We start from the raw sequence: 23372 nt of genomic DNA on the forward strand, positions 1-23372 counted from the left end.
GAATATAGTGTTTAGACCCAGCAGGCCTACACAGTGTTAGAAAAAACTCCACATTGCATCTCTGTACTAGTTTGGTTTCTTATATCAAAATGTTGGTGTAGCTCTTTGCCTTACTTGGCCTCAAACATAAACACACAAAAGGCGTTCTTCACGGCACAAACACTGCTTCGTCAGGGCACTCGTGACGGCATGGCGCAGCCATAATGGAGTGACATGAATTCTAGAGGGTGAGGTCAGAGCCCGTACATTCTCTGGTGAGGTTCTCATTCCAGCTGTGATACACGGACTCGCCAACAGATGGTGCTAGGTATTCGAATAATGAACAATTTGATGAAAACAGTCGAACACGCTCTGGTTGCAGTCATTCAAGATTATGTCCTTGTGCGGCTCTTGTAAACGGATTTTGTCAGTGAAACCAGCGAGATAAAATAAATAACTTCTCAAACGTGCCATGTAATGAGAAACTAAATGTTTTAAGAAAACAAATGGGTGTTTGCTAACTGCTAGCTAACGACACGTTCACTGTGGTAATCAGCTAATTACTACATCAGTGAAATGTTTTGATTTAGGATACACTATGACTGTTTTTTCGTAGGAAGGCGTAGTGCTTTCTTGTGAGCAATGGAACGAAATAAGACAGCCTAAAGTTGCACTGACAAATTGTAGGTAAGGTTCTACCCCCATGTCGTTACCATTACTTACATTTTATGTAATGTTTGGAATACTATGTTCTGCAGGCTGAAGGGGAGGATCAAGAATGAAGAGGAAAAAAAAACATTTCATATGAGTCCCTGAAGCCTATTGGTCAGACGGGTTTTCCTGCTGCCAGTCCTGCGCACACGTGACCTACCTTTTTTGTACACACAGTGAAACGCTTGCACTAAAAAGACAACGCCATGGCGTGTGGGACATATAAATACGAGTATTACACATCATGAAACCATCCAGCTGAAAAGCAAAATACTGTTCACCCATCCGATTCTATCGCTAAAGGTGGACCATGGCGGCTGCCACGAGCAGCAATGCAGCCACGCTACAGATGAAGCATTCCAGTCTCGAGCATACAAGGAAACGCATAGACCCTCGGCGGAGGCAAGCTGCACTCTCTTTTCTTAGCAACATTTCTCTAGACGGGCGACCGGTGCAAGATGATGGGGACAATCAAATCGACGAGGACAATTCAGCTGAGGCAAGGACTAGACAGAGCCTGGTTTCTGCAGACCGTGCTCTGTATCCGGCTGGCTCTCCAGCCGCTGCCACGGCGGCCCAAGCACTGGCTGCTGCAAACCAGGCTCTCACCATAAACAACCGAGCTAGTTTTGGAATGGGCTCCTTTGCACCCTCCTCGTGTGCGGATGCGGAAGGCGATGCATTCTCCAGCGGGCCTCCGGTGGGACAGTCTGCGTTCAGCTCTCCCTTTTCTGCAGTGCCAGCCGCGACCCGAGGGAGACTTCAGACCTACACTCAGGGAATTCTACCTGCCACCTTTGCCAGGCAATCCTCGCAGAACTACGGATGTCTGGAAGGTGGTCAGATAGGCAACTCAGCTCTGGAGCTTCAGAGGTCCAGGTAAACCTCCTAGAGATGTTGTTTTCACAAAGGCATTGTACCTGACAAACAGACACAATGTGACTAACCTTTATGTCATTTAAAGGACATCACTTAGTCTCAAGGTATGTTTATGAAACATTGCTGTCTGATTTCCCAGAGCACATGAACATGAACAGCTGGCACATAGACAAGACAACACATTTTGAAATTCAGAGGACTGCTTAGGGAGTTCTTGTTCATACTCTGGTATACTTCAACCACCAGAGCAGGGTTTTTTTTGGAAGTTTGTGGTTGATGCATACATCAGACTTACCCAATACTGCTGATAGGTAAAGTCACAGGTCACTGCTTACCTCATATGCGTGTAAGCCTAACACTTAAGCCTAAGCAGTGCCCCCTGTCAAACTTCTGTGTCTGCACTGAAAAGTGTTGAAATGCTTGAATGAATGTTCCTGCTGTCCGGCTTGTTATGACAGCAAGGGCATTCTGTTCTCCAATCCCAAACAGTTAGGTCATAATCCAGTGGTCAGCTGCAGGCTATCATTTTTCGGGGGTAAATGCTGCCTTGAAAGTGGTGCAGTGTTTACCTCAACTATAATGCTGCATTTTAGGAAGTCTGTGATAGATTTAGATTTAATGACTTGTAACGTATTGGCTCTTCTGTTTATTTTTAAGGGAAAAAAGGTTATAGATCTTCCTATTTTGTGCCAATTGACCGTGACACTGTTGTTTATTAGGGTAAAGACCTACTGGTCAGTTAGTTTTCACTGATGGACAGTGTTTAGGTGAACAATATTGGACGACATAAGGGCAGTTTCATAAACAGGGACAATTTGAGATTACCCACATATGTCTGTGTAATCAATGATATAATTGTTGGTGTGTTACCCTCAGATTTATGTTTCAGTTTAAAAATACACAACTAGAACACAGCATATTTACAAAACGTATTTTTTAGAAGAAAACTGAAACTCACCACAGCATTCTGTAGCATACATACAAACATACATTTGACATTTATCTGTAAGCCATCTTACCTGGTTGAACTTGTTGAGCTTGTAGCTGAGAATGTATCTGAGATATGCATCATACCAACAACATTTCCAGATTAAGTTTTCCGTCAAAAGATGTCCACTCCAACACATGGAGAATTTTCTATAAAAATCCACATATGATGAGACAACTTACTTTAAATGGTGTGACTTAGGTGATGTTAGATCAAGGAACAATAATAAACCCTACAAATATTGTATACGAATATTTCATTGTATACTGAAAGTGAGAAACTAAATTTGTGTCAGATATCTACTCTAACACACTTCCAGTGTGGTGATAATTGTTACGATAAAACATTTAGAATGAAGTGACCTTGTGCGTTGCTTTCATGCTGTTAAAGTACATATTTTGGCATGATGTGATACAGACAGACAATCTGAAAATCCCATTTTTTTTATGAATCCCCCCCCCCTTACGTTTGTTGAGTGTTCCACCAAGTTATCCATAACCAATTGCCATGAACCAATTTGTTACCCTTCAACACAAACACAAATAATGAAATTTCAGGAAGGTTTCATTTGAAGCCTTTTAAAACAAACTGCTTCTGCTTCTGATTGTGAAACTGAGTAGTCATTACATTCTTGAGCATTTCCCCCTGTTTATCCTTTCTCTCCCAGAGCTTTCTAGGGTATTGCTTACTTAAGCCTGGGGACTTCTTCACAGACCACACACAGCTCATTTTGCGTTTTTCTTTTTCTAGGCTGTTTGTAGTTTAGTCGTGTAGACCCTCCAGCAGCACAGATATTGAACCTTCCACAACAAGCGAAGGAAAATCATTAGTTAGGAGCATGCACTATGCACTACAGATCTGAAACGAGCACATATATCCTCTTTTGGGTTCTGTTTCTTTGCTACTTAGGCCTAATCACACTTGGCCTTAAGGAACACACACGTTGTGTAATTTTCTCAACCTGCTAACCTGTGTGTGTGTGTCTGTATGTGTGTGTGTGTGTGTCTGTATGTGTGTGTGTGTGTGTCTGTGTCTGTGTCTGTGTGTGTGTGTGTGTGTGTGTGTGTGTGTTTGTGTGTGTGTGTGGTGTGTGTGTTTGTGTGTGAGAACCATTATCATCCATGACCAGTCATTTTGCCCTGAGCCTCACCCAGATCCCAGATGTTCTTCTTGATCGCTGAAATAACAGCTCTCGGGCAAGAAGAGAGCGGTGCCATACCGCCTCGCTCTGCCCAGACATGTCTGGTCTCAATCTCGTCCCTCTGAGTTTTTTTTCTTTTCTTTTCATCTTCCACACAGATCCATAGACAGTTCGTGCAGTGTGTTGACATCTGCTGTGGACGTCTGTTGGCAGTTGGGGCTGATACTGTCACACAGTGCAAAGCACACCGACACAAAGTGTACGTGTGTGTTGGACAGAGGATGTAGAAATCCAGTTGCACTGAAGTGGGGAGTGTGACAGGATCACTGACACAAGCAGTTTAAACTTCACTTCACTTTGGGTAATGGCTGAGGCATTTGTGTCATACATGCATTGACAGCCATGCAAAATTAAGACCTTCCCCATTTACTCTTAACGGGCTTGGCTTTGTCTTTTGGTCTTGTTGCGTATGGCTTTATCTGATTGTGTTGAAATCAGCAAAGTGGGGCAACCCTGCAGCTAAACAAGAGCCTACATTACATCAGTATTTCACTTTCCTTTCAAGTAAGGTCACCTACTCAGCAGGGAATTTATTACATCTTTGAAAGGAAATATAGAAATCCCCTCAGCGCTGTGTAGTTTAATCTGTCTTTTTTTTAATTTTTATTACACAGATGCTATTTTAAGAACCCATTTCCCTGCAGACTCACAGAGGGTGTGTAGGTTGTCTGCCCTTCCTAAGCAGACAGATTGCCTGCGTGTGGTTTGTTGATAGGAGTCCGCTGCCTATACGCTTCCTAGTTTTATGTACAGTAGTGTTTGAGAGTTTGTGAACCTTTTAGAATGTTGATAGAGGTGATCAATGCACCCATGAAACCCTAGACATTCTCTCTCTCTCTTCCGCTCTGTGCCTTCCTTTCTGTCTCCCTCTCTCTCTCTCTCTCTCTCTCTCTTACACACTCACTCTCTCCACCCAGTGTTTACAGAGGGCTTTTGTGAGCTTCTTGGCCGGTGTTCAGTCCATCACACTCCAGCGCGTGGGTCTGGCGTGTGAGCGCTGAGCCTGCAGCACCTGCTCTACACCTGCCGCCGTCTCTGAGTCCAGGACGTAAACAGCCTGTTGCGTTCCAGCCCACTGTCCCAGTATGCAACACTGCTGCCCTCCTTTTTGTCTTTTGTGACAGTGGCCCAGAGAAATATGACGCAGGGCTCGCTCGTTCGTGGGTGGATGGGGGAAGGGTGGCTGATGATCCTCTCTGTAACCCACCTCATTTTTCTTAGTCTGTGGTCTGAACTTTGAACTTTTTCCAGACACAGTGATTGTTAAGTATCCATTCGTGCCAATGCATTTGACTGCTTGTCCTCCGAGATCTCCCCTGTGGTCAGAGGAAAGTCTACTACAGCAGTCCTGGCCGACTGCATATGCTCATTACAACTTACGTCTCTGAGCTCTCTGATTTGGACCCTCTGTGGGGAGATGTGTCTGGCATAGACTCCAGCGTGTAGTAGAGCGAAGGTCACAAACCCTATACAAAAAGACAAAAGTACAGCAAGAATTGAATGGGCTCCAAATGAAAAGGCCTTTTTTGGGAGCGCTGTGTTTTGGTTAAGGTGAAGGTGGATAAGTTTCCCCGGCTGTGGTGATGGAAGCTCCCAACCTTTGCCAGCTCGCACAGTGTCTGGCTTGTTCTCAGGGGGGCAGCTGGTGAAAAGCGAACGCAGGTTCCTGCTGGCGGAGAGGAGGCCGGATGCCCAGGACCCCATCCCTCCCTCCCTCCCTCTCACCCCACCCCCACCCCCACTCCCTCCTTCCAGGGTCCACTTCCTGTCTCAGAGCAGCCAGACTCCGAGCCCGCCGCTCTTAGCCAGGAACACTTCAGGCCTTTAGATGGGCTGCCAACATGCTTAAAAAGAGACGGGGGGGGGGCATAACAAATGAACCCACTCTCTCTCTGTTTATGCTGAGTCATTGGGCACAAATAAAGACACACACAATTATCCACCTTGTCAGTGTGAATGAATGTAACTCGTTATTGAAAGCTATTACCGCCTTTTACCATATGACAGCCGTGGGAAAGCGGTGTTAGGATTCTGTCAGGAGTCTTTACTGGCACAGGTTTGTTGCGGCAGGCCCAAGGAATTTAGTGCGATTGGATCATGTCCGTTTCGTTATTGTGCGGTCTTCTGAAATCACAGTTGCCATTTCTGTTTGATTACATAAGCCGGGAACGGATTGTTCAGGAAAGAAGTTTGAAAGCAGTCTTCCAGGCATTCCAGAATCATGTGTCTGCGGTCTGTTCGCTTCCCAGTGGAAATGAATGGATTAAATGAAGAGACTTGTTTTCTCTTTGAGCTGTAAGAGATGAACACAGTGTCTTTGCCCACTGCTCTCTTAGTTTTGGAGAGTGAGCGCTCTGAGCAAACAGATGTTGGATTTCTCCCCCCCTTGAATAAGTTCACTTCTTGGTAAACTTTTTTTTTTTTTTTTTTTTTACAGTCCCTGAAGATTGGATTAGCACATGGTTGAAAAAGTGTAATTGGCAAACTGCCAACTCATCTGTGCATGTGCTGGCTTCATCCCTTTGAATCAGGCAAGACCTTTCCTGGAGAGCTTGCAAATTTAATTCTGAATCGTTTAGAACATTTGGATCAAAGTCTTCTAATACATTACCTAATGTCATTGTCAGAGGTTAATTCATAGCCATGTCTGATACGACCCGTGCAAAAGAGAGAATGAGAAAGATTGAGCCGGCCAGGGTTTTATTCTATTTTAGTTTTTATTTCTTGCGAAGAATGACCCTGGTAGTTGAGCATCCTGTTCAGCCACAGCTCTGTGTTCTGTGTTGAAGGGGCTGGCTGGTGTTCCATTACTCATCAGTGACACATTGTAATAACTGGTCCTGAAATGATTCCTCAGACTCGTACAAACGTAAATAAACAGAGACACGTCTATCGTCAATGAGTAATGTGTGGTTGTGGTGGTTTTGCCTTTTCCATTGTTTGCTCAGTATAAACATTACTTGCGAATCCTTCTGTTGCTGAATTACAGAGGCAAGATCCAAGGCTTATCTTTGACCAATGTTACTAGCTTATCTTGTGAAATAAGTTGTTGTTGTGTTGTGTTTGACCAATAGCACACTCAAATCTGTGTAGGAGTGTCAGGGCTTTTGGCTGTGTGTCTGTAAGACGAGGGCATATAGGACAACACAGAGCTCACAGCCCCCTGGCCATCTCTTCTTACCCCCTCAGGTTCCCGTAACTTGAGGTTCTCGGGTATAGCTCGTCTTTGTCTGTGGTCACGAGAGAAGGGTGACTGATTTCAAGGTTCATGCCCGTTTGCTGTCTCCATCACACATCATCTTCTTCTCAAAGACACTCAGTGGATAGATGTAATAGATTTTACAGTTGCGAATAATAGGGATGCACCGATCCGATATTTGTATCGGTATCGGTACCGATATTGAAGGAATTTTTAGATCGGGTATCGGTGACAATGGGCCGATCCATATTTAAAAAAAAAAAAAAAAAAAAAAAAAATTTTTTTTTATTTTTATTTTTTTTATTTTTATGTATTTACATCGAGGCTTTGTTTAATTCATATCATGCTTCGGTATCATTGTTTTAAACGGACTGTTGTTATATTGAAACACGCACATTCAAAGATTTAGGGTGCCGCGATGGCAGACAATCCAGAGACCAGCCATAAAAAGCCTTCCCGCACGTTAACTGTATGAAAAACTCTCTGTTGATATCAACGTTGCCTAGCAACGCTGTCTGCTCAGTTAAGTTTTCAGTGAATAGTGACAAGTTCAGTTCGTCGCAAAGTAGTTGTGCCTTATACATTTCCAATGCTTAAATCATCATTGTTCGACATGTATGTGAGGCATTATGTGCGTACATAATGAATGTAAGGGGTTTCATGAAGTTACGACTGTGATAGGTATTATGAGTGCAGGTTGCTATTAGTAGCAATTAGCATGCTAAGCGGAGATTTAGTTATTTTCTGATGTTGATTCGCTGTAATAAAGATAGGTTCATCCTGTTAAGATTTCGACTAGATGAGCTATGAATGAGATTCATGTTACCTCTTGTAATGCCTAGTGTTATGTCCACAATTATATGTATCGAGTAATGTTAGTTGTGTAATTGTTATCGTGTAACAATAACTCATAACTCATAATAACTAAAGTAATTCAGTGCAATTTTTTTTTTTATCCTATGTTATGAATTGATAGTGATGACTAGACATGATGTTAAATAGCAAATGAGCAAAAATGCACCAAGATCTCATGTCATGCACTCCTCTTTTCTCCCTCTCGCACGTGTGGTCACACACATACACACAGAACTGGTAACTTTACCATACTTTCGCGCTGTTTTTTTATATCGGTATCGGATCGGTATCGGCCGATACTAAACCTCAGATATCGGTATCGGTATCGGAGGTGAAAAAAGCGGATCGGTGCATCCCTAGCGAATAATTGTATTTCTGTCTGACATAAAATACATTTTTTTTTTTTTCAATAGTTGTTGGGGAAGGTTGTCATGTGTTTCATATGCATACAAAATTGCTTGCTTTTAGCCTTATCATGCCATGTTCACACAGTTATGGTTGACCAGCTGTAGTCTAATGGCTAAGGAATGGGAGTTATTAGCTCAGTCAGATTTAAATAATAAACGCATGCCTCTGGGCATGTAAAGTTATTCAGCCTTAACCCTATGAGTATGAGAGGCTGCTAAATAAAGGTCTTTAATTCTAATCCCATACACAATTTATCAAATTCAGCAGATTTCTCCTCGTAGTCCCAGCTGTCAACTGCAGTAGTCAGACACAGTCTTTGCCCCGGTAAATGGGAAACAACCTAGTGGCTTGGACTGAGCCATAAACAATCCCTGCCAATTAACACAGGTTTTCAGGGGCACGGATGTGAGGGGTGTATCTTAATTGGCTGTTGAGGTCACCACGTCAGCTGCCACCCTCACCTCACCTCCGCCACCACACCCTGTAACCATTCCACAAGTCACAGTTTGTATTACTTGTCTTCTAACATTGGTACAGCACCGAACAAAGTTTGGCTTTGGCAACCACTCTTCTGTTGTTGAACACAAAAGGGGTGTAAATGCCCTACCTTGATGCTTTGTCTTAAAGTACAATCGGCCTCACTTTCTTACAGTATAGTCTATATACAGAGCACACAGACCTGCCCTCTCGTCTCTTCAACAAATAAGGGCCTGTATCTTAACTGAAAGGTGTTCAGAGTGACACTGAAATCTCCATCCCCTCCACTGGCTGATCCCCTTACACAGGGCTGGTCGGGGACAGGGCTTAGTCGTGTGGGCTCATGTTACGCCATAACTCAACAGTGGTGAACACTCAGCACGGTGCATGCTTGACTGACACTGATGTTTGGATGTTGATGATAAACTCTAACCTGGAATTTCACAGTGTCATTCACAGATTCGCTGAACACACATTGACATTACGTTTTAATCAAACTCGACAGGATGTGTTTGGGGAGTTAAGGGACGTTTATGGGGTCTCAAAGTGGGGTCTCAGTATTCTAAAGGAGTATCAGTAAATGTCAGTTTGGGAGACGATGGGGGACTTATACTTCGCACACATACCTTGTTATGAAATGCATGTTTGTGCTACTGTCAAGGTCCACGTCTGTATTTCTTCAGTGTTGATCTTGTGTTTGAGTAAATGTTTCGAAATAAGCGACCGCATTGTAAAGGCATTAACTGCCACATGCAGTCGAGTTGATTTGCCAAGTTAATCTAATGTTATTAGGTAAAACCTGTATTAAACATCACTCTGTTTGGACCTCAAACATGACTTGCAGTCAGGGACGCCCTCTGGAGACTTCCAAACGTCTCTGTCCCTCCTGAGACGTGTTGTGTCTGATGTTCTTGTTCGGCTTTCTCCCACGCAGGCGCAGACTCATCTCCCAGCGCTCATCACTGGAAACGTTGGAGGACATTGAGGAGAACGCTCCCCTCCGCAGGTACGGGTGGCTGCTTGAGCTGGTTATGGGATCAGTCAGATCTAACTTAATTACAGTGTCTGCAAACGAACCAGGAGGAGTGTCACACAGTGACGAGGCAAGCCATGCAGGCCCCCAACTGAATAACAATGTGATGAAGAGGATGTGCTCAGTGTTTTGTGTTGTTTTCCTTCTCCTCCTCTCCTAGCTGTGCTTCTTTTCTCTTCTCTGATGTCTTCTCTTGTGCTTAGGTGCCGAACCTTATCGGGTTCACCACGACCAAAGAGCTTCAAGAAGGTCCACTTCATCAAGAACATGAGGCAGCATGACATGCGCAATGGAAGGTATGCACACCACGGGCAAACACTCTTGTTTTTGAAGACGTCAGACAGAAAACATTCCTGGGTGCAAAACTGCGGCATAATGGGCGTTCTTTAAATGAAGCATTTGAACATTTGTGATCATCTTGAGTTGTAAATTCCTAGAGGACACACTACTTGACACACCCATCTGAGTACAAGTACAGGTTGTCCTCCTCAATAAATGCCCGCTCAGGCAGAATTTATGTAGATGTTAAACCTGTTTGAGATAATGACCTCTTTCTTATCTCATGTTATTACAGTCATTTAAATGGTGCACTGACTGCTGCATTTTACACTGTTCTGTATCTTGTCTGACAGAAATAACCTCACATTTTAATACAAAGTTGATACTCCATTCCACAGTACACGAATCACCATAAGCCTTTAGTGATTTATAGAAATCATGCACATGTGTAGGCCATGATTCATTAAGATGGTGAAGGGGTAAAATCAGCATTCAGATTTTAAATTTACACATTTCACATTCAAATACGGTCTCAAATCTGACACCACTACTGGGATGTGTGATCATAGCTAACTGCCACTTATTTTTGAGCGCAGAGCTATAGATAATGGTTCACTAAAATTTTGAAGGAAAGCAGAAGTTCAACGAGTGAGATGTCAATGTTTGTGGTTGTAATTTACCACTCTGCAATTAAGGTTGTGAATGAGTAGCACGTCTTCTTCGAACATGGATTGTCCATCAGTGTTTGAGAAGTGCAGTTTTAACCTCTTGGCCCTCCAAGGCCCTATTCACACTTGGTTATAAAATCCAATCTTGGGTGATCGGATCACAAGTGGACAGCTGAGACACATTGCCATTCACACCTGTGTCTGTCATGCATCTCACAGGTGTCCAGCTGACCACGTGTGTTCAGATTTCATTACTGCCTATGTTTGGCTGCTGCCTTGTCGGGAATGCATTGGCATTTACACGGCAAAATAAATGTGTTCAGATGCATTTCAGGACCACCTCGAGAAGTCATTTGATTGCCCGAGACGCATTTTAAACCCAAATGTAAACAGAGCTTAAGCAAGATTTTAAAACCGCCTCAGGACGCAAAGAGGTGAATTTGTTTTAAATAATTGACAGCTGGTTTGCTCTGTGTGACACCCAAGATGATTAGTAAGTTCTGGACCACATCTTCAGGTTGATCTTTAATATAGTCACATTGCTGTGCTCTGAAAAAAGAACTGCTCTGATGAGCATTCCCTGTTTGTGAGAGACACAGCCCTTGCAGGTCATAAATGATAGATAGCGTGGGTTCAGGAGAGAGTGGATATGGAGCTGTTTTTGGTGGATCTAAAAATGGTTAGAGGAGAAGTTGACTTTCTTTCCTCAGGACATGGTAAAGTGGCAGCTAGAGGTTGTCTGCAGGCTTTGTTTGTTTTGCTTGTTTTGTTTGTTTGTTTGTTTGTTTGTTTGTTTATGTCAGTTCCTTCTTTACTGAGATACTGTTGTGATATCCCAGACTGAGGCACAGCAAGGACTGCAAAGCGCCAAGTTGTGTTGTGAGAAGCATGTCAGCAGAAATTCATGTTGGTAACAAGATACACCAGCTCCAAAGACTAAAAACTACCACTTACACATTCTTGCCATTTTATTAGCCAAACACACCAGAGTAATATACGAATGTGTTAGATTGTGCAGCCACTACCACTCAAAGAAGAAAAGGTCACACAAGACACACAGCAGGGGACAAGATAAAACACCAATCCATGAGGGAGAAATGTTTAGCTTTGCTGAGAAAGCACTCCCAGGTTTATTTCTCGGTTATGTCTTCTTTTATTTCTAATTTTTCACACACAGGTTCAAGCCTCATTTAAACAGCCCTAATGTTCCACAGACCTGGGGGAAACCCTGACTCGACACAATGATGAAAGCATCACGGACTGTAGAAATGGGCTCTTTTGTCTTCATTTCCTTATCTTGGTCATTTAAATATTTCATCTCTGCTGCACCTGCAACTCTGTGAGTTCTGCACCCAGTCACTTTAATTAGTTTATTTATCATTTTGTCTTATAGGATAGTCCTTATGAGTGGCAGAAGATCCTTCTATAGTGTTTTTTCAGTCCTTCCCTATCGAGATTGTAGCCAAGCAGGGTATGTATTCTTCAGCATGCAAACCTCCTTTATTTCAAGCCTCCATCTTCTCCCCTCCTTGTCCTCCTTGTCCTCCTTCTCCTCCTCCTCCTCCTCCGTCCGTCCGTGCGCGCTCTCATTTTGTCCTGTGTATGCAGTTGCATAGAGAGGAGCCCTGAAGCAGACAACACTCACACGTTATGCAAGTCATTCTGTATTAACGCCAATGTCTCTCAGTAATGGGCTAGATTGACTGCAGATATAGAGGCACTCTCAGACAGCACTAAAGGATGAGTAATCTGTCTCAGTATCAGAGCTGCAGCTGGCGTGCTGCCTGCACACTGATCCGTGTGCGGTTAAAAAGAGGTGGATCTTGGCAGTCATCTTTTCTGTTACTGTTTTAACTCCTAGGTCAGGGTTCAGATATTCCCACCTCGTGGTGGTGTCATTTGATGCACAATTGTACTGGAATTCTGAGCGAGAGGCTTTTCTGTGACTTCATATTCCGACTGAGCTTTACTGTTGCTTCTCTGCCACCTGCGTCCTCCTCTCCGGCATGCTTCATTTTGATCCCTGAGCTCTAACATTAATGTTCCCTCTCAGCAAACCTCATTCCTTAAAAAAAAAATGAATTGTTTAAAACCTAACACTGTTTGTTGGCCCGGCTCCGATATTGGCTTTACTGTTTCGGTTTTAAGATGAGGGGGAAGTAAACAATGCAGATATTGAACCCCCCCCCCCCCCCCCCCCCCCCCAGTCCCCTCCCAGACCACAGCCACCACTCAAACACACAGCCACCCACTGGGCTGAGATTGTGTCAGGGAGTCTGGGAGTCTGGAAGTGCTTTTCTATAGGCTGGTCTTTGGCTGAAACAATAGTGAATGGAGGGTACATTATTTCACATGGGGGGAGTCATTCTGGCCCACAGACTCTGTACTGTCTCCCACCTCCTCAGCGGCAGGGCAGCTTGGACGCGACCTTCAAGCCGCTGCCTCCCGGGTCTCGGCAGAGCAAAACAGGAGGAGGAAATGAACTGATAAACACTGGGAGGAGAGAGGGGGATGAAAGCCAGTGAATCCTCCCTTTTATGAACTATCAGGTGTCTGCTTTTAAGATCCATCCAAAGACAGTCCCCGACATTGTTGAGCACTGTCGGAAAGCAGAACCGTAAATATTGCTGCACAATTAGAGCCTCCCCTGCCAGTGTCCCTCCACAGTCTCCACAGGAAGTGGCCACGGGAAGACCCCTGGTGCATTTGGCAGCCTAGTGCGGAGCTGACCCTGTGAACTAGAACTCCCCTCCTCTCCCTGCTCTCCACTCCTTCTCCACCTCAGCTCTGGACCTGACAGTTAGGACTGGCCTTATCAGAACACGCCATGCGGTAGCTGTTGTGTTGACTGAAAACCCTGTAGAAGTGTAGCCTCTTTATACCGCTGGATGTAGGTCATGTCCCCCGCCTTTGGAACACTTCAGTATTCCTGGGTTCCTCTTTCTATCTTCCGTGACCGCGCTGGTGATGGTGAGGATTTATTTTGGCCTAGTTACAGTGATTGATTTCCGTGAATGAGCAGGTCTGTTAGTCTGCTAATTGGCCTCTGTCCCTAGAGGTTCACAGTAGTGAGATGAGGAAAGATGAGCTGCCGTTGTCCCCCCCCCTTTTTTAAGTCTGGTTGCTTTGCCCTTGGACAGGTAAAAGGATCTGAAAGTTCTGTTCGTTCCGTTGGGGGATTTCTTTCTTTGAGCTGTGCTTCAGGTTCCTCCCTGTTTGACCTCTCCCGTCTGGTCTCCTCCTCCACGCCCTCCTCCCTCTCCTACCCGCTGTATGTTGCACATGCATTAACATGGGGAAGCGTGCCTTTACGGGGAGATTGTCTGGTTCATCCCTTTGTCTGTCTTGCCTTAGTGACTGCTTACGCTGACACCTCAAGCGTTTTAGCTAGGTAACCCAATCATGCTGAAAACAATCAACTGTGTCGTACTGAAGGAGCCAGAATCCGCTCTACTTCCCCCAGATAGGCTCCTCTCCCACTGGCCCTGCCTGTGCAGTCTGAATGTAAACAGAGATGACAGACTGATGGGCTAACACTCACTAGCATCACCCCCTTCGCTAATCCCTTCTACAGTAGCCTTGTAGCCCAAACTGTCAATGACAGATCCCGATGCTCCGGATTAGCTTTATTTGTTTGCCATAACCACTCCGATGTGCTCTTGACGCTATCGCGTCATATCAGGCTGCCCTTCAAGCGCAAGTCACCTGAAAGAGATTAATTATGAGTTTTAGATTAACGAGTTTTGCCCACAGCTGGAGTGCCCTCCTGTTTTAACATGGTGGTAGCACCGTCTGTGGGCAAACTGTTAGATGAGGAGCAGAGGGCAGGCTGTGAAATGTCGGCGTGTGGAAGCATTAGACTTCAGGAGTTAACTTTTGTAGGGAACGTGCACAGTGCATGAAAAACAACAATTATGAAACGTGAGGAAGCCTCCCCTTATCTTACAACAAAGAGTTTCCTTAATCAGATGCCTGTGAAGAAGGTTACGCCCGATACCATCTCCTCTATTTTCTGTGCGCAGTAGTCCCACATGATAGTTCGACATGATAATTCAACAAAATCGTATAGGATTAGGCTCCAATTCAGTTCTCTGTGTTAACTATGCATTTGGAATCTGCTAAAGAAGTATGAAATGTTACACACTGGTGATGCAATGGGCCTAGCTGTAAGTTTGCAATCCTGCACCGGCTGCCAAAATTGAAAAATGTCTTCTTTCCCCATTGGCATAGTGTGTGACTCAATCCTCTCAAAACTTTTGCAATTCAGCCCTTCCCCAAACGAACTAATCTGCCCAGAAAGAACTGTATTCAAATCTTAAATTGATACCTTTGCTTGGGAAACATGGAAAAGCTTTCTGTAGAGGCTTACTTGTCTGGGTGTGGGACTTATGTGGGCTCCTGGGGCGGGGTGGGGGTTGGCTGCGTCAGTGTCAGTGTTGGGGGAACGGCAGAAGGACATTGGATGGCAGAGGCCGTCGCTTTCAGGGAGGCGAGTCTGACGTGATGCTCTTGCCTCAGCAGGGATGTGAAAATGGAGAGTGGGCGCCAGCGGCACCCCTCGGGTGGCGTCAGTGCCAAGGAGATGGTGATCGGGCTGGAGGGCGTGGAGCTGGGGGCAGATGGCAAGGTGAGGAGGGCTTCTGGAACTCTCTGTCTGCCACGCTGGGACGTGCTGCTGGTTTTTCGAGTCTGAACGACAGTAAATATATTCTAGTTGAGGGTACTGCTGTGTGCTCGTGTGGATGTTTATGTGCTGTGTGTGTGTGTGTGTGTGTGTGTGTGTGTGTTCTCCTCCCCTGCAGACTGTGTCGTACACTCAGTTCCTTTATCCCACCAACGTGCTTGGCCGGAGAAACACCATCGACTCCACCTCGTCCTTCTCGCAGTCTCGCAATGCCAGCCACAGGAGTCTGAGCCTGGCACGTGCCAACAGCAACCAGAGCAGCCTTGACACAGGTCTGTGTTGCCAGCGGGCATTCTAAGCCCAGTATAACATGTCTCCCCTCTGCCCTATTGTTCTGCCCTCTCTCCTCAAATGTCTCCTGTCTTCTGTCTGTTGAGTCGTCACCGCTGGTTTTAATTGCAAATCAGTGGTTTAAGACCTCACCCAGGGCATTCTGATTTCAAAATAAAGACGTTAGAGATGGTTGCAGATGTGCAGCTTATTTCACTGTTGTGTTTCCTGCTGTTGGTTTGTGAAGTCATGATGAAAGACTGTCTGCTTCTGTTCCGTGGCCATTAGGGAATAACTTGGAAGACATTCGGGAGTATGACCCTAATCTCCTGGATGACCCTCAGTGGCCATGCGGAAAACACAAGAGGGTGCTCATATTCCCCTCCTACATGGTGAGTCTGGGGCTGACTGGGAACAACAACACCTCACCTCATTTTATGACATTCCCAGAGTTGCTTGTTTAAATAGACATGAACGTTAAAACACAGAGGCCCACGGTCACTTTTTGAAACCCAATCCCTTCGCTTGACTTTTTCGGACTGTTTGGAATAGCAATGGCATTGACTCAGAGGCTGCCATGTCCTGTGTGGTAACGTGGTAAGCTGTTTGGTCCCTTTGTAGAGCACACAGTGTTTTCATTCATTTGTCCAGAGGTGTCCAGCGCTCCCAATTGTTGTCGTTTCATTGAGCACGGAATGCCAGTGTTTTTCCTGTCTTTGTCATTCCGAGTGCATCACTTCCACTGGCCCATGCCATTAGCTTCTAGCATGTACAGCCTACATTTCCCACTGGGTGGCCATTAGCTTAGTCAAACAGTCAAGGAGAGGCCATGGTGTGCAGGCTCTAGCCACCAACTCTGGCCAGATTGTCCATGTAAACAAAGAGGTTGATGATTTCTAGACAGTAGTGACTAGCCCTGCATGTGATTAACTGGGAATCACCATACAAAAACACTGTTAGACAAAGAGCATTTTGTATCTGTTGTGTTTGGTTCATGCCATGACTCGAGCGTTTGCTAATTGTCAACCACAGCACTGTAAATCAGTGGTTGGGTCCGTTTCCCCTCGCTGTCAGGATGACCTCACAGTCTGTAGTCTGTCCTCTTGGTAACCTCTCTTTAAGAGCCTGGTCATTTCACCCGAGGAGTTTTGTTTTGTGTTCCTCATCTTTTTGCTTTCTCATACACCAGCAAAGAGAGAGAGAGAGAGAGAGAGAGAGACAGAGAGAGACAGAGAGTGGGTTTAGATGGTGTTTACATAATAGCACCCTCCCGTCTCTATTCCCATGCTGCCCTCTGCTGCGTCTCTGTTATTGTGCTGGATAGTAGACACAAGTAGATACTTCAGGCAAAAGTAGAAAAAAAAAAGAAAAGGCCAAGGCCAGACGGTACTTGCCTCCCAAGTCTCAAAACAATTCCCATTGTTCTGACCGGAATGTTACTAGAAACCAGAAGTCAACACAGTGTTTGGCCCTCAGTAGGGGCCCATTGTAGTGCTTCTCCATTGATGTTTTTGGAGTGGGTACTCAGAATACATTCCCATGATCCCATGCAGAAGTAAAGTGAGAGAAAGTACACATAACATTGTTTTCATCACTTCCTTCCCTGTTTTCTAACTGTTATGTTTTGTCTCACTATAGGAAGGTAATATAAAATTCCTAGTAGTTAAATAAAATAGAGTTGTGTGATACTATGTTCCATCACAAATTATTTCGAAATTTCTACTTCTGCTAAATACATATTGCCACCTAGAGTGTGGATCAGGCGGGATTTTTCTGTCTGATTCCAGCCCGTGTCCGACAGAGTAGTGCCCGAGCCTGGCCTGAGCCCGACATTAAAACATTTTGTCTGAACCCGACCCGAGCCCGAGGGAGTCAATGTCTCAACTATTCATACTAATGACGCATATACATACATATTTTTATGAATAGCCTGCCTTTACTTAACTCGGGCATCAACAGACAAATGCACTCACTCGCACAAACAAGCACTTTTAAATGCACAATCGCGTACTAGAGGGCCAATAAGAATATTGAAATTAAATTATTCACATTGCAAGAACGGAATGAAATAGGCTACACACGCCAGGCATTTGCTAGCCCTAAATAAAACTCACTTTATATGCTACACCAGAAGAGGCACAACAAACAAGTCTTACTATTGAAAATCTTTTTTTTTCTCTTGAAAACTTTAAGTGCACGGCAACGTTCATTATTAAACTGTCTACATAGTCCAACCATCGAGGTTTAATCCATGTTGTTGTGGAGAAAGAGGGTGGCTTCAATCATATTTCATTAAAACTTCACACTTCTTACATTGGACATATCCAACATCTTATCTTCCTCCATGATCCCAATTTGCCGCCTGTAATCGCGTTGTTACAGCTAGGACATAAACAAATTCCTGCCACAGGAAGAAGGCTGTTATCCTAAATGTGATTTATTTTATTCTCAAAAAAGAACCTCTGCATCATGTAAACCAGGCACGTTGACTTCACTACTTATTAAGATATTTGAAATATGGAATGTTGAATATCTTATCGTGCTGATATGTCGAGCCCGAACCCAAGCCCGAGCATAATTTCTTAATATTTGGCCAACCTCTAGTGCCACCAGACAACTATAGGACGTATTCTATTACACCATAACAGTTGAATATATTTCTTATCAGCAGTTTCACAGTGTAATCCATTCGAGACAGAGCCAACCGAAACGAAAAGACAAGACAGGCCCTGTCTTTCCCCCCGAAAAAATGTGCTACTTTGATGGCGTGTTGTTGTGTGCTGAAGGACAGTGGAACAGGAGCCGAATGACCTGTGCCCTGACACTGCCTGTGACCTCATGGAAAGGGCTGCTGCCGGGCTCCCGCTAACCAGCCACACTGTCTGCCTTATCCCACAGACCACGGTCATCGAATACGTCAAGCCCTCCGACCTCAAGAAGGACATGAATGAGACGTTCAAGGAGAAGTTTCCGCACATTCGCCTGACCTTGAGCAAAATCCGAAGGTCAGAAAAACAATAGAGACAAGTGGCATTTGTTGTTCAGAGCTTCACAAGTTCACGCGACTTCAGATGATCACAAATGTCTACCGTGATGTTAAGTCAAACATGCGTGTTTAGGGTTTCTTTGTATTAGAAGATGTGTAGCCTTGCTGACTGTGTGTGTGTGTGTGTGTGTGCGTTTGTGTGTGTTGTGTGTGTGTGTGTGTGTGTGTGTGTGTGTGTGTCTGTGTGTCTGTGTGTGTGTGTGTGTGTGTGTGTGTCTGTGTGTTTTCCAGTCTGAAGAGGGAGATCCGCAAGCTGGCTCAGGATGAGTGTGGCTACGAGGAGCCCACGGTGGCCATGGCCTTCGTCTACTTTGAGAAGCTGGTGCTGCAGGGCAAACTCAACAAGCAGAACCGCAAGCTCTGCACCGGCGCCTGTGTACTCCTCGCCGCCAAGATCGGCGGTGACCTCAAGAAGCACGAGGTCAAACATCTCATAGATGTGAGTGTCAACTCAGGGCTTTGGGGAGGGGCGCTCAATCATACCTGTTTCCACACTGATTTTGCTCCCATTTTTCACGTCGTCCAGTTTTTAGAGTTGAATTGTAACGTGTGCCCTTGACTCATTTAGGGCTTCATTGGCATTTAACACATTTTTCTGTCTTGTCAAAAATCACTGGCTGTAAATGTCACATCTGTCTGAGACGAATAACAGGGTGGGCCAGTGTGTGAAGAGGGCTTGCACGTGTCCATATGAGGTCATGAGGTGCACGGTCAGGTCCTCCTGGGTGTCTGATCTAAAATGAATGAGCACATGGTGTGTCTGTTCCTGTCATCCCCCTCTCTGCCAGAAACTGGAGGAGAGGTTTCGGGTGAACCGCCGCGAGCTGATCGCCTTCGAGTTCCCTGTGCTGGTGGCGCTGGAGTTCAACCTGCACCTGCCCGAGCACGAGGTGATGCCCCACTACAGACGCCTCCTGCAGGCGTCCTAACAGCAGCTCCTCGTCAGGAGAGCCCCCCCCCCCCCCCGCTCCGCCTCTCCTGATCCCCAGCAGCACCTCCTCCACCCGGGCCGGACGTCCTGTACCCTGTCCCCTGCCTGCATTTGAAATGAACACACCCTACCCCTACCGTAGTCCCCAGATTAGCCAAAGGCACCTGCGTCTACTGAGCGTCTCTTTAGACTTGATGGGGAAGGAAGCATTTGAAAGGGAGCCCCTCCTCCGCCCCTCTCCAAAGCTGATTTCCTATTTTTTGTTTTGTTTGTCAGTACAGGATCTGTTGTACACATTTGGCCTCTTGATCTCTTGACGTTTTTTTTTTTATTTTATTTCTTCCTCTTGCTCTCCAAGCTATGGCACCCATCCCTGCGTGTAGGGTTCAGGGGCCACGACTGTTGCTGTCTGCTGTAGCTGAGTAGTTTTATATGAATGTTTCCCAAGTGAGAGCAAGATAGGGAGAATGCTTGTGCACGGAACAAGCAGCTTGGTGATGTGCAAGTGTTTGCCACTTTAATTTTTCCGAATCCCAAAGTTTGACGTTACTCACAAGCCTGATTAACAAGTTATTATTTTCTTTTTCATCCTCATGGCATTTTGCCTTACTTTCTTATCCGAATGATTCCAGAGCTGAATGCAAAACGACTGTTAATGTCTAACAGTGACTTCACAATGGTGAAAACACTCTCATCTCATTCTCCTATCACTAGAAGTGCACTTTTCTGTCTTGGTTTTTCTGACCAGACCTGTGTGTCAAATATTAAACATTACAAAACACACACACACACACACGCACACACACACACACACACACACACACACACACATATATAACATGTATCTCATGAAGACATTCTTCAGCTGTGAGTTTTGAAACCATTCTTCGATGTCGGCAGACAAGAAGATTTAACAAATACTACAATGTATTACTTTTATGTTAAACCTAGGCTTGTTTTTCATCATCAACCGTTTCTTTTTTTTTAATGAGAAACCCTTTATTTCTCTCTCTCTCTGAGGGAAAAAGAGAACAGCTTGCCTCTGTGGAATTTTATACTCTTGTAAGCAGTACTTTGATGTACGCAGAGCCTGTTGTTTTTTTTTGTTTTAGTTTTTTTTCTACTATTGTGTGCTGACTTTGAACATTTGGTAACTAGGCCCTACTGCAGCAGTACTCCTGTCCCCTGCTCTATGTTAGAGTGGATTATCAGCACGGTTAACAGTGCTACATGGGAGATGGGCGGGAGGCACCGCAGGTGGCCTGCAGCAGACAGCGACCAAGATGATGATGATTACGACGACAGCGATCGCTGAGCATTCAGTAATTGTGGACAGAGAGCAAAGGAGATGAAGATCCCTAGTCTGGTTCTTTAATAATAAGCTACGTTTTTTTTTGGAAACATCATAGCAATGTTGACTCAAGTTTTTTTTATTCTTAAATCCTGTTCAAATGACGTTCACTCTGTTCATAGATTACAGTTTTTTTTCTGTTAATATCTCTATTTTGCTCTTAGGGTTTGTCCGTTTGTTTGTTTTTGGATCAATGATGTATGTCGGTTTGTTGTTTTTGTTTGGAGTCAGTGTTTCATCAGGAATTCCTGGTCATGTCTCTTCTCTGGCAGTGGTGAGAGCCACTGTTTGAATGGGAAGTTGATTTTTTTTTCTCAAAAAGCTGTGGTACAAACGCTAACCAGCATTAAATAAGTTCTTTCAAGGTTCTGACTGTGGCCACTTCACTTCTTTAATATAGTTCTCATGTTAAATCAGTATGTTAAATAACACTATGATTTGCCAATCAACATTCTGGTAGTGTGGAAAAGTGCATAATAAACCCAACGCAGGTAACGTTCTGATTTCAAATGGATTTTAGTTGGGAGAAACCAAAAGTAATATGTCAATTTTTGGAAATAGAATTTGGCCTCAGGACATGCACTTTAGATGTTTGTGATACAAATGATTTTATCCACCAAAATTAAGAAGTAAATACATACATATTCTCAACAATGTGTATGTGTTTGCTGTTGTAAAATATGTACACTTTAGAGAGTGTGTGCTTGTGCGCGTATGTTTGTGTGAGGGTGGGTGTGAGTGTGTGGGTGGGTGTGTAAATATGCTGCTTTGCTTGTTCAATAAAAAAAGATAATGAAAGCTTGTGAAGAAGTCATTTAAAGTTTGTTCCTCTGTTTAGAGTTGTTTCCTCTGTGAAGGGTTCCATGCTGTCTTTCAGGAGGCAGCCATCTTAAGGCCTACAGCACAAGCTCAATGCCTTAACTCATAATATGTCTTAACTCATATGTCAACACATTGAATAGTCACAAAACAGCAAAGTGATTATGAAAGGGACGGACAAAAGCTAATGCTATTATTACTAGCTGACGTAAGAAACCACAACATTATCCATTATATAAGCCACCAGAAGGTTCTGCCATCCAGGCACAGAATCTGTTTCAAAACGTGTGTTGATGTTAGCTTAGAAATAAAAGTACGGGTGGTGTATGTGTGTGTGTGCCCCGAGGGCCTGACACAGTTCCAGGGTAAACAGGCCCTGCAGTCACGCTGGTCTCGTGCAGCGATCAAAACAAACACAAGGGCTTGACCCGGGACACGCTGCATACGTGGCTTAGCCACCTCCATTGAACGGGTAATTCCTCCCTCAGCGCCGCATGAAAGCAAGCTATTGACAGCTTTTCCTGGGCCCTGGTCACACATCAGTGACCCTCATTGTGGAAAAGTATGTGTACATCGCCAGGGCAAGCTGTGCTCGACGTGCTTCCTTTTCAAAACGCCTGAAATTGGCTGAGGCGGCACATTATGCCCTTCCCAATTCTGTGACTCAGAGGGTTCTCTCTCCCCCCCCCCCCCCCCCTCGGCTTGCTTTTCTCCCCCTTGGTCCAGCAGGCCAGCTCGCCATTATTATCAGTTTGTAAACAAGGAAGTGGCCTGTGAGTAGCTCTGAATGGGCCTAATTGAATGTTTTGTGTGGCTGACCATGACTGCCAGTGAATGAGCGCCGGGCCTTCTTGTTAGTTGTTTATCAGCTCGGCCTCGGGAGGTGAAGCGCGAATGATGGCCCAGTGAATGAGATCCTCCAGCCTGAGGCTGAGATGGCCATCTAATCAACCACTGCGGCTCTCGTTGGCCATTTTCCTGTCTAATAGGACCGGTAACAGAGAGCCTGTGACGCACGACAGGACACAAAATGCCTCATGATTTTTTGATGAGGGTCCAGGAGAATCAATCGGCCTTTCATAAGGAGGAACACAGATAGAGGCTGCTATAGGATTCTGAACACACACACATATGCAAGCACAGAGATACGCATAACAGAATCAACCTGCCCTTTTTAAAATCTAAATAATGTTAGTATCATGTAACACTTAATAAGTAGTGTGCAGTTCAGTGCAATAATCATTTCTCCAGATTACGCATCACTTTAATGTCTCTGAATTCCCCCTCAGTGGATTAAACTGTATTGGGAGGCTATCATCCATATATGCATGTCCAAATCCTTTTTTATTTAGAACGTTGGTTCCAAAACACTTAAAGACAACTAAAATATAATGTCAAATCACCTCACAGAGGCAGTATGAGCTATCTATAATGTTAAAAATATACTTTCTCAGTTCAGAAGGGAAGAACTAGATGTGTTCTAGAGCAAGCTGCTATCTCTAATTTGCCTTTGTGCATGTGCTGCATGTGTAAACCACAATTTATGTGTGTGTGGGTGTGTTTGTGTTTGTGTGTGTGTGTGTGTGTGTGTGAT

General features: G+C 44.7%; 1 protein-coding gene across 3 annotated transcripts; it reads left to right on the plus strand.

Annotated features, from left to right (window-relative positions):
- Window positions 1-1000: 1000 nt before the first annotated feature.
- cables1 (Cdk5 and Abl enzyme substrate 1) lies at window positions 1001-19606 on the plus strand (the record flags this gene model as incomplete). Of its 3 annotated transcripts, none has more annotated exons than XM_080837764.1 (10): window positions 1001-1569; window positions 9632-9703; window positions 9934-10026; window positions 12071-12148; window positions 15199-15304; window positions 15480-15633; window positions 15920-16023; window positions 18530-18636; window positions 18909-19116; window positions 19466-19606. In XM_080837764.1, the coding sequence occupies 10 exons, from the start codon at window positions 1001-1003 to the stop codon at window positions 19604-19606; spliced, it is 1632 nt and encodes a 543-aa protein (XP_080693890.1). The 3 variants fall into 3 exon arrangements, with proteins under 3 accessions (XP_080693890.1, XP_080693891.1, XP_080693892.1); XM_080837765.1 differs by having other exon boundaries at window positions 9638-9703; XM_080837766.1 differs by lacking the exon at window positions 9632-9703.
- Between the last annotated feature and the right edge of the window lie 3766 nt (window positions 19607-23372).

Source organism: Sprattus sprattus (genome assembly GCF_963457725.1).
Source record: "Sprattus sprattus genome assembly, chromosome: 4".
Taxonomy (NCBI): domain Eukaryota; kingdom Metazoa; phylum Chordata; class Actinopteri; order Clupeiformes; family Clupeidae; genus Sprattus; species Sprattus sprattus.